The sequence below is a fragment of the Panicum hallii genome, chromosome 9 (genome assembly GCF_002211085.1).
Source record: "Panicum hallii strain FIL2 chromosome 9, PHallii_v3.1, whole genome shotgun sequence".
Taxonomy (NCBI): domain Eukaryota; kingdom Viridiplantae; phylum Streptophyta; class Magnoliopsida; order Poales; family Poaceae; genus Panicum; species Panicum hallii.
In genome coordinates, this window is record NC_038050.1 from 56,205,425 (window position 1) to 56,216,804 (window position 11,380).

The 11,380-nt window shown below is 47.3% G+C and overlaps 1 protein-coding gene across 1 annotated transcript; it reads right to left on the bottom strand.

Moving 5' to 3' along the window:
* Positions 1–2,905: 2,905 nt before the first annotated feature.
* On the bottom strand, positions 2,906–6,832 carry LOC112872611 (protein NRT1/ PTR FAMILY 6.3-like). Its single transcript, XM_025935671.1, has 4 exons — positions 6,530–6,832; positions 6,180–6,397; positions 5,500–6,080; positions 2,906–3,985 (listed from the first exon to the last, which is right to left on the bottom strand). Exons 1-4 carry the CDS (start codon positions 6,651–6,653, stop codon positions 3,136–3,138), a joined length of 1,773 nt encoding a protein of 590 aa, XP_025791456.1. The 5' UTR covers positions 6,654–6,832; the 3' UTR covers positions 2,906–3,135.
* Positions 6,833–11,380: the final 4,548 nt, after the last annotated feature.

The window sequence follows — 11,380 nt, forward strand, 5'->3', positions numbered from 1 at the left end:
CTAACAGTAAGAGCATTAAGATATCTATAGTCGACACAAAAACTCCAAGTGCCTCCGGTATCTTGGGCTTCCCTTGCTTGATGACACCTCCCTCCTCCCGTGATCCTCTGCATCGGCCTCCTGCATGCGTCTCTCGCGCAGTGCTGCCGCGCCGAGAAGGCAGCCAGCACTACCATCCCTCCCGGTCTCCACCGAGTCCCCCTACCTGCGGCCCCTGCACCACTCGTCGCATCCCTAATGCATCACCCTCTCACGCCCCTGCACCAAATATCACGTCCCATGCGTTGGCCCCTCTCCTGAAGCGCCGCCGAGAAAACAGAAGCCGCCGCCGCTTCTCACTGTTGATTTCGGCCGCTATGGTGCATCCCCGCCATGGGTAAGCGGTAAAACGGATTCCCCTCATCATCCTCTTTCTTTCTCCCCGCTCTCTCTTGTACCCTAAATCGCCAAAATTTTGGCCGGCAGCGAGGTTCTGTGCGCCAGCCGGGGAGATGGCCGACATTTGCAGCTGATGAATCCTGTAATTTTTGGTTTTTTCTATCTTGCGAAATTTGCAGAAACCTCCCGATAGATTAAATTTTTTCAGTCTAGCACCTTCCATGATCCTTTTAGATCTAACCCTAATATAGATCTTAGTTTTCTGGATGTAAAAATCAGCAGCTAGCCCCTAAAATCTACATTTAATCGTGACTAGGTCTCTCAAACCTTATTTATTCCGTAGAATCGTCGTTTTAGATCCATTTTGACCCGTTTTTGTTGGTTAGTTTTCTTTTAGCGTAAACTTCAGTTAAATAGTCTCGTTGTATCATAGTTCCTATTTTAAAATTAAATATAGATTTAATTTAATTAATGTTCTCTTATGTAGTTTTTCTAAATAAAATTCAATCAAGTCTTTACCTCGGCTTTCTTAATTAATGTTAACATAATTAATACCAACATAAATGTTTTCTAATTTTTATTTATTAGTTCAACATGAATTAGATGTTCTCACAAGTCTTCTTTCTAATTAATTATTTAATTAGTATAACTTATACATAGTATAAATAAAATTGGACTAAATTCTACTTTGTTTTTACAAATGCAAAATATAATATGAGTTAATTATAATTTCGGATATTTCTTTCAAATATCTTTTATATTTATTTTATAAATAAAATAAATGAAGTTTATAGTTGTTTATTTTCTTTTATAAGACAAATCTTTCGATAGTGGTTTCTTTTTCAACCGTAGCTCCGTCTTCCGTGTTTCTTGCGCTCTCGTGACAGTAGCAACGAGTTCTATCTTTTAGTACGCTCTTTTAAAGCTTTTCTTTTGTTTGGTGTGTTGTTCTTAGTTCTTCTTGTTTGTTTGTTGTTGTGTTTCGGTTCGATGCTCGTTTGATGTTAGAAGAAGCACGATCGAAGAGTTTTGAAGAATAAGAGTTTCAAGAACAAGACTTGAAAACCCTGAGCAGCTATTCTTTGGAAAAAAACAAGTGTTCCTTGATCATACTTTTGTCATAATAATTATAATAAATATAACTTTCTATATGCATGCATGTGTCTTACCCAAATAGATCCTAATTAAGGATATGCCTAGTCTTTATGATTATTTCTTACTAATCTGGGTCTTATCTTTATGTTGGGTAGCTTCTGTCTATAACTGGTTCTGGTTTGAGAATAATTTATAACTGTGATGACAACAATGATGATGTTATACACCTGTTTTACTTCATGTTCTTGGTTACTTTTTGTTATTAATTATAAGATCATTACTTTAATTGGAATATGGAGAATTGCCTAGAAAAACAGTACAACCACAATACTACATGGCTCTGGTCTTGACTAATTAATTAGAAACTTTAGCTTATGATAATCTTACCGATAGGGCAAGAGGGGTTGCATCATCGGGGTATAGCTCGGTCTTCTTGAGGTTATGATATGATCCTGGTTAAGGCGTCTTCCTCATTAGGGAGAGTTATGACCTCTTTGATTTGAAACCTTAACGGATTGTCATAAGTTAGGGAATATTTATAAAGACCTCGTAGTGAATACCTAGCCACTCACCTCGGAAGTGTTTAAGAGGCTCGCGAACTCGGGCAACATGGGAGACACGAATTATGGGTAAAGTGTACAACCTCTACAGAGTGAAAATGGATATATCAGTTGTGCTCACGGTTACGAGCGGCTTGAACCCTCACATGATTAATGAACTTGAAGATGAATTAAATCGTGGACCATGTTTGTGGTTATGGTTATGCTTCTGTTATACCTGTTCTGTTTCTTTTAACGTGGGTTGGTATATACTTATACCTTAGTAATGAGGTGGTAATAAAATTTGACCAGCTAAGATTGTTTATCGCAATAAGCCAGTCAGTCTTTTCTTGATTTTGGCCTTCATGTCATATAATTTTCAACACTTGTTGAGTATCAACTATAAATGCACTCACGCTTGTTGTAATTGCTGCTTAGAAGATAAAGTTGATGTGAAGTCTCGTGAAGATGATGCTAAGTTCCAGGCCTACGCAATCCCCGGCCGATTGCCTGTGAAGTTTGAAGTCTTTGTTTTCAGGATAAGCTGTATAACTTTGATGATGTTCTTAATCATTTTAATTCCTTTTTCGTGATATTGTTACTGATTATTCAGTTATGAAATCACTATATGTATATAACTTAATCCTGATATACAAATAGTTATGCATTCGGTTTTATCCTTAGAACGTGCTGTGACACGGTTCGAACCTGTCTAAAAAGCCTTGCGTCTTATATTACCATCAAATTCTTAGCCTTGCAATCTCTCTCACCTACAAATCTACTACCTAAGCATAATCCGGTTGGACTTGCCGGAGTACAAATCCGACATAGAGTAAATCTAAAATACTGTATGGACAAATTCCGCCACAACAACCCTAAAATCGTTGGTTGCATTGACTCAATCTCACAAAACTTACTTGCTGTAGTTTTGTTACTTATCAAACAACTGTGTAGCTCTACATGTACACTGCATGCAAACTCAATGAGAGAAGCCGTCACATCCATTCTCTCATACGCACACCCCTAAGAAAAAAAAGGAAAAAAAAAGGGAGAGCGGCAGGTTGTACAAGGACGCGTGCATGCATCCAACTTCCAACATGCAGCAGGAGAGTGAGTGGCTGTCTCAGTGGCCGACGGCAATGGCCTCCTCATCGGCGAGCTCGATGCCGGCGTCGGCCAGGCGCTTGTCCTTGTAGACGTATCCCCTGGCGGCGAGCGTGTAGAGGACGAGGTTGATGGCGCTGATCACGGAGAGCAACCAGTAGAAGTAATCGAGTCTGCCGTCATTGAGGTTGTCCGCGAGCCATCCCCCGTGACCGCCGTGGCCCGTGACCTTATCGACGATGGTGACGAGCAGCGTGCTGAAGAAGAAGCCGATCGCGCAGGTGCTGAGGAAGAGCCCCGTGCTCATGGTCTTCATGCCCTTGGGGCACTCGCGCAGGAAGAAGGCGAGCTGGCCCATGTACGTGAAGGCCTCGCCGGCGCCTACGAGCACGAACTGCGGCATGAGCAGGAACACGGTGATGGTGACGCCGCGCTCGGAGGTGGTCTGGCGGTGGCGCTCGACGATCGCGGCCACGGCCATGCCGGCGATGGAGAGGAAGAGGCCGATGAAGACCCGCTGGAGCGGGGTGAGGCCGTGAGGGTTGCCCGTGAGGCGCTTGACCACGGGCGCGAGGAGGCGGTCGTAGATGGGCACGGTGAGGAGGATGGAGCCGATGAGGAAGACGGTGAGGGAGCCCGCGGGGATGAGGAAGCCCGAGCCGCCGACGCCGCGGTCCATGAGCTCGGCCTGCGCCACCGAGAAGGTGGTCATCTGCGCGTGGATGGTCCAGAACATGATGGTGGTGGCCCAGATGGGCAGCATCCGCACCACCTGCTTCACCTCCTCCACGTCCGTCCGCGTGCACAGCCTCCACATGCTCGCCGCCGCCGGCGACTCGCCGTCGACGATCGCCGCGTGGTCAAGGAACCTGCATGTATATATGCGTACGTCTCGTATGTCAGAAACTAGATAATCCTGACACGAATAATCACAATGCGTGCGTGTGCATCAGGTCACGAGTCGGTCGCGAAATGAACTGCACCAGGTGACGCCGATGCGGGCGTGGCGAATCTGCTGGTCAGCACTCAGCACGGGGGAGAAGTTCCGAGCGAAGGTACTTGCAGCGTGGCCCGTGAACAACCCTGCGCCTGCGCGCGCGCGGGCATGTGATTGGGCAGTGCCGCGACCCGTGGGCGGCATGCAGGGGGCCGGCAGGTTTCCACTCCCACCGGCACCGGCCGGCCGCTGGCTTGGCTGCCTGGCGTCCTTTCCTAGCTGATCTCCGCGAGGCAAAGAATCTGTTGGGAGACTAAACAAGCTGGCTTTTAGACCGATCGAGCGATGGATCTTCAGGATCTGTTTTAGTTCGTGTCAACGTGATGATGTGCGAGCTATGTGGTGGTTGGGCTGTTGACCGCTGTCTCTTCCTTGCTCTATTTGCAAGTAACGTGATTCTTTTTTTTTGAAAGGAAGTAACGTAATTCTAGCCCAAAGGCAGGTGTATATACTATGAAATCCACCTTGGGCTACTTTCCGAATCATGGATTCTAAGCTGGTTCTACTAGCTAGCTAGCTTTAGCAGATTCTTTTGCCAACAATATCTTGTGACATGAGCAAGTACGGGACAGAGGGTGCCACATGTACAGTGGGCCGTACGTGCAAGTGGTGGGTAGGCGCCAGAAGTGAGAAGCTGAGGTCGAGCACGAGTTCACGACCGATCACGGCCCGTGGCGATAGAATTGGCAGTGGCTATGCACAATGTCCCCTTCTACATTTACATCATGTATCTGCGGGTCCAGGCCATGCACGCATCCATGCATGTCTGCATCCACACACGCATCGAGCCGGCAACGCTGCCGATTCCATCCCTCATCAGTCATCCCCTCGGCCCCCTAGCACAATAGATACCGGACCATCCTAAAAAGTACACAGTGGTGATACGCGTCCATACGGATAAAACGTATGTGCATGTGTGATTGGTTTCGGCACAATTATTTTGTGATGCGATGGGGATGCGAATGTTGCGGTGGACCAGCTGACACTACCGTCGACAAGCTTAGCTTGGCATCAATGATGAGCGAGGACCCAAATGATAACCTGGCCTGCTGCTAGTATCTGACACGCCTAGATAGATTGTATTTCTGGGGTACGGTGTCATCAAGTTGACAGGAACACAACAGGATAGGATGAGACGCGTCTCCTTTCCTATAACTTGTCGAACAGGGTCATCCACGCAATGCAAGGCGGGGATTCATCCCCAATGTGCTGACCACTAATGTTTGGAAAAGTCTGCAGCTAACTGAACCAATTCGATCATTCCAACTGTTTCAGGGCTAATTAAGTCATCGTTGCTACTCTACTGCGTAAATATCTATCGATCACCTTACTGGCAAGTACTATTGGCTAGTAATTCGTAGTGAAGTGAGCATCAGTAATCCTTACCGGCATTCCTTGCTGTGGGGCAGCTTCTGCTTCCCCTTGACGTCGGCGCCGGCGGCGGCCGCGTCGTCCACGTCGTAGAGCATGTCCGGGTCGGACGGCACCGGCAGCGCGCGCTTGCGCCAGGCGGCGGCCGTCACGGCGGCCACCTGGGTCAGCGGGCTCCCCACCAGCTTCTTGAACCGGTACCTCCTGGTGCCCGCCAGGAACACGGCGAGCCCGACGAGGATGCCGGCGGCGCAGACGCCGTAGCCCCAGCGCCGGCCCACGTTGTCCTGCACGTACACCAGCACCGTGACGGCCAGCAGCGCGCCGATGCTCACGAAGAAGTAGAACCAGTTGAAGAAGCGCAGCATCTTGCCGCGCTCGCCGTCGTGCGACTCGTCGAACTGGTCCGACCCGAACCCGGACACGCTCGACTTGAGCCCGCCCGTGCCCAGCGCCGTCAGGTACAGGCCCAGGTACAGCACCCCGAGCTGGGTCCCGTTGGCCGCCACGCAGTCGGGGCTCGCGCCCTTGGCGTCCGCGCACGGCGGCGGGCGCAGGCCCGGAGCCGCCGTCGATATGGTCAGGATCATCACGCCCTGCAGCGTACACGCGCGCCATAGTCAACAATCAGCCAGGTGTCACGCGGTTGTGAAACTGGGAGGATGCACTGGTCGCGCCGGCGGCAGACGACGAACCGTGGCCTGGATGGCGGTGAAGATGGCGATGGTGAGGTAGCGGCCGAGGTAGCTGTCGGCGACGAAGCCGCCGAGGAGGCAGAGCATGAAGGAGGTGCCGATGAAATTGGTGACGGTGTTGGCGGCGGCGGCATTGCCGAGGTGCATGGTGCCCGTCATGTACGGCACCAGGTTCACCGCGATGCCCAGCGTCGTCATCCGCTCGAACAGCTCCGCGCCTTCGATCACGACACCGAACCGAAGTCAGTTCCACGCATGCATGGACGGCACGAACAGAGAATGGGCACGGCACAGGTCATGTGCCGTGTCCGTGGAAGCGAAATGGAAGGTAAGTTAGAGACTTAGAGTACCTAGGATCATGGCGGCGCAGCCCCATCCGCCGGTGGAGGCGCGGCTGGCCGGGCGGCCCTTGTAGTCCCAGGCGTCCGTCAGGGCCTTGCCGTCCGACGCGGTCTCGGGCAGAACAGAGGCCATGTCGCCCTCGAGATCGACAGAGCAGAGCAGGCAGCCAAGGCCGGGCAGGTGGGGGCGCGGTGACGAGGAGGCTCGAGCTCGCGGCGGCAAAGCAATCAAGGGGTTGGGTGGTGGTGGGGCTCGCGATCGATCGGCGCGCGATGCTGCCCGCTCTACTCGCTGGTGGATGTCTGAGCTTGCCCGGGCCGCCGGCTTTTATAGGCCAGCGCCGGTGCATCCTCGCGTCGAGATTCGGGCTCGTCTGGGATCCGAGAGAGATCCTCCTCCACTCCATTGTCCCCCAGCCTCTGCCAAGCTAAGGAAGCTAGCTACTAGGTCAGGCGGAACCCATTAGATTATGGTAAACCAGTGAGCTATTTGGGGAAATCAGCATCTCCCTCCGACCATTCCTACCTTCCTTCCTTCCCATGACTCTGGTAGCACCCGTTGAATTATTGAGCTTTGCTGGTGAAAATTAGTGGAGGATGGCAAAAGCTCTGCCGGTACTCAACTACTAGCCAGATCGGTGGACGACGGACTGCTGTGAACTGCTAGCTGGGCACGCCGGGTCAGAAAAGGAGACGCTTTTGGGAGACTCGAAGCACATTGGACGGTAGAGCGTTAACTTCCACTCGATCTTCAGCCAACTGCAATTCAACACTATCATCTTTAGAACGAAGCTCCTCCACATTTGCACGCATGTCACATGAAACATAGGATTTTGATGAGTGGAAAGGGAAAGAAATGCATACTACTCCTACACGGCTAAAGTCTTGTGCGTGCGTGCGTGCGTGCGTGCGTGCGTGCGTGTGTGTCACATTCTGAACGAGATACAGGCAACACAAGCTCCCAGTGGCAAAGCCATCGCTAAGTTTTCACGGCATGCGTGCGTCCAATTTCGCCGCTCTCAGCGGACAAAGGTGTCCATTTCCGATGGACATCCGGTACCCGGCCACCAGCCTCTAGAGCGACACGAGTGCTTGACATCGAAACTTTGGATGGGTTGACCCATATATATATATATATATATATATATATATATATATATATATATATATATATATATATAAAATACCTGCGTGTGCCGACCTCTCAAATCTCAGCTACAGCGCCCAGCAGGAGTGAACTTAAGGGTCATGCAGGATGCAGGGGAAGGAATGAAGGATCCCACTCATCCTGTCATCATCCCACAGCATGCATCTTGGAAACTGGAAAAAGAAGAAAACAAAAGGAAATGGAAGGTCCTCCTGTGGAGAGGTGAACAGAAACCGAAACGCGCGCACAAGATCCTTGCAAAGAATTCGATCAGTGATGCATTTAAAATCATTCTCTGTGCAATAATTGGTTGTAGCTACCTATACTTAGAAGAAATCATGCATGTGCATTTGGATCCATCTAGCTCAAGTTTCAGACACCAAGTGATCCAAGAGTTGGATCACGTAGGAATTTGGTTGGTCAGGTGCAGGCCATCCAGCCAATAGTCTGCCCCTGCCAGAGTGTGTTATTGTATTCTAGTCTGTGTTAAATATTAATCATAGGAAGGTCCTTCGTCCATTCTGGCTGGCTCAGCTCAACTATTCGTCCGTGCTGCAGCCTGCAGCTGCACTGATTGAGCTTGCATTAGCAGCTACCTAGCCGAGCCCATCACGAGGATACAGAACACCTCTACACTTCGCATGAACCAAAACAGAAGATTCGCGTGTCAGAGATTCTCACAGCAATAATCTAGGGATACCTATCCTTAGTCCAGAAGAGTTAACGCTGATGATCTGAGGGCAACAGATAGATCCAGGGACAGTTTTCTTTCCATTGCACTGATCTGGTCCCCCACTACCCAAAAGATCCCCAGGGATAGGTTAACATGCAGTGGTGAGTTCGCTGGATCCCATCCTTAGACTATCTCCAACCGTCGTTCTCTGTATCTTTCTTTATATCCGTCATTTACAGACTTCTCTACAAGATTCTCTCCTCTATATCTCATTTCTCTCCAACAACGTTCTCTAAATCTCGTTCTCTATATATTAAACCCTATATTAGAAACATATTTTATTCCAAATTTTTGTACGTACGTATTTATCATACCTCAATGCTATGGACATATTTTATTTTTATTTAATCCAGTGTTTAAAACGTAAAGAAAAAATAGAGAAAAGGAGAGAGAATCTCTATATATAGAGGAAACCTGTAGGGTTCTCTATTTTAGAGAACCATTTAGAGAACGCTGCTGGAGCATATAGAGAACGGAATCTTCTACATATATAGGGTAGAGAACGGTCTAGAGTCTTCCGTTAGAGATAGCCTAGTGGCATGCAGGTTCAACAAGATGTGTGAGCCATACTGTTCATGCAAGGAAAGGTACTGTGCATGAAGAAATCCCTTACTTTTTATTTCAAAAAAAAAGAAATCCTACTTCACGGGCTAGCAACTTTAAGAGGTATACGCATACATATTTAAACAATATATAAGTATTAAAAGTTCGTAGATAAGTTTAAGGCCTACAGTTAATCAAAAGTGAATATCTTTGTGTGCTCTCTCTCTCTTTCTCCCATTTATTCATTTTCTAACACAGTACCAATATACTAGATACTTTGCAATATTTATTCCGTTGTGGTAGACTCTGGCCACTAATTACTATGTGGTTTTCCATCCATATCCGTAGTTTTTCCCCTACAATTGCACATCCGCATGTTTTCAACATGTGTTGAGCTCAAATTTAAGATTGAACCAATACATCTTTGTGACTCTTCATGAATCCAGATTTTGACTTCCCAGTTTTGATCTCATTGGTTTGTAAGAAAAGTTTTTTCATCAACATGTTAACTTGAAACTCTAGTGCTTATTGTATTCTTATTCCAAACACTCTCTTTTGATTCTAATGGAACTTGGATTTTAGGTCCTAGTCCTAGAATGTACTCTTAGTTAATCAAATGGTGTAGACAGGCGTTTCTGCATGCATCTTAGTGAATGTTGAATTTCCTATACCAAAGAACTATGAGTCGATTGAAGACAAACCGAAATTGGTTTATATTGCCAACCGGAGGTAGTAGTAAATATAATGCTTACAACTAAAATGCCAATGTAGATAAAAACTGGACATGTTATAATATTCAGTAAAAAGTGATAAATTTATCTAAAATACCAACTTAATATTCAGTAAAAATATGATAAGTTTATCTAAAATACCAACTTACAAAATTCTTCGTAATGAAGGTCATTTACCATGAATTGTTGCTGACACTAGTATGAAGTATATTTTACTATAGCTAAAATATGAAAATTGGTATAGTCATTGTTTCCTACATTCATTATCTACATGTTAGCACACATCATAATATTATATATGTGTACTTTAAGTTAGGTTTCAAATAGTAATAAAATAACTAGATATTTCATGCATTCACCTACTTTTGGTTATTTTATCATGGGCATTATTCCTTGACACCAAAAGACACTACAAGAATTATGATTTTTTATGACAAAAGTCCTCATGACGAGGACAAATATCGTCATATATTGTAACATTAGATGACGACAAAATCTATGTCGTCATAAATTCATGAGCCCTTGAACTATTTATGACCAATCTCTTCTTTTGGTCACATAAAGATGCCCGGTGTCGTCACAAAATGTCAACCAGAGTAGCCGATCGTCTGTTATGGTTTTAATGACGATATGAAGTGGTTTTTTGTGACATTTTCTGTACGTCATTGTTTGTTAATTATAACATGATCCCCGAACAGAAGTGGAACTTGGCCATTTCGAATCGTTCCCCAAAATTCCCCACTCCCACACAGCGGCGGGCGGTGTTCGGGCGGCGGGCGGGCAGCGTCCGGGTGAGCGGACCGCGGCTGCCGAGCGCGGATGCCGGCGGTGGGTGGGTTGGTGTAGCGTTGCGGGCGGGTAGGCCGAGCTTGGGGGGCGGCCTGGTGGAGCGCGGCGGGTGGCGGATCTCGGCGGGACGCCAGGGCGGGCGGCGGATCTCGATGTGCGGGCGGGCGGAGCAGGTGGCCTCTGGTGTGAGGCCAGGGCGTGGGGGTGGGCGGACCCGGGCGTGAGGCCAGTGCATGCGGGCAGGCAGAGCAGGGCGGTCTGAGCTCGGCGTGCGGGTGGGCCTCTGAGCGAGCGTCGGTCGGGGTGGTAATTGCAGTCTAGAAATGTTCAGAAAAGTTACAGTCTGAATACTGAAGCTGTTGCCTGCAAATGAGTTAATGAATCATGATTTGTTAGTTCCCCCTTCTCCTCCATTGCTTGGTAATCTTACATTCTGTTAATTGTTATTTTTTCTTCTTCCTAACATTTTAAAGAATACTGATTTGTTAGTTCTTTTGCATCTCTTTTACAGAAACTGAATCCAGTTTCTGCTCTCTGTCCGTTTCATGAAACTAAGTAAGAAATGAAAAAAACTCAGTACGAGCTGGAAAGGGATGAAAGGGTAAGGGAGGTCCAGGAAATTTTTGCGTCTCTGGGTATTCCAATACTAGCTCAGGATGTTAGAGATGTTTTTTCGAAAAAGGAAAAGTGCATGGGGAAGACAATAGAGTCTGACAATGAATATGACCCATCCTCTGACATTGATAACCAATGTGACAGTGATGATGACTACGATGATGACCTAAAACATGAGGATAATACTGAGGTGAGATGCATTACTAGGCCAATTAACAAGTATGTAGTTAGTCTTTTTCAATCATGTACTTCATTGTAGTCATTTAATGTACTTCACTCATTATCCTTAATCGATAAGATGC

Bases quoted from the DNA above. Each gene is read 5' to 3' on its own strand.
- LOC112872611 (XM_025935671.1), bottom strand. From the start codon at position 6,653: ATGGCCTCTGTTCTGCCCGAGACCGCGTCGGACGGCAAGGCCCTGACG. The intron at 6,081-6,179 runs GTTCGTCGTCTG...TGTACGCTGCAG, and splicing joins TCACCGCCATCCAGGCCACG to GGCGTGATGATCCTGACCAT. The intron at 3,986-5,499 runs GTAAGGATTACT...ATATACATGCAG, and splicing joins CCCCACAGCAAGGAATGCCG to GTTCCTTGACCACGCGGCGA.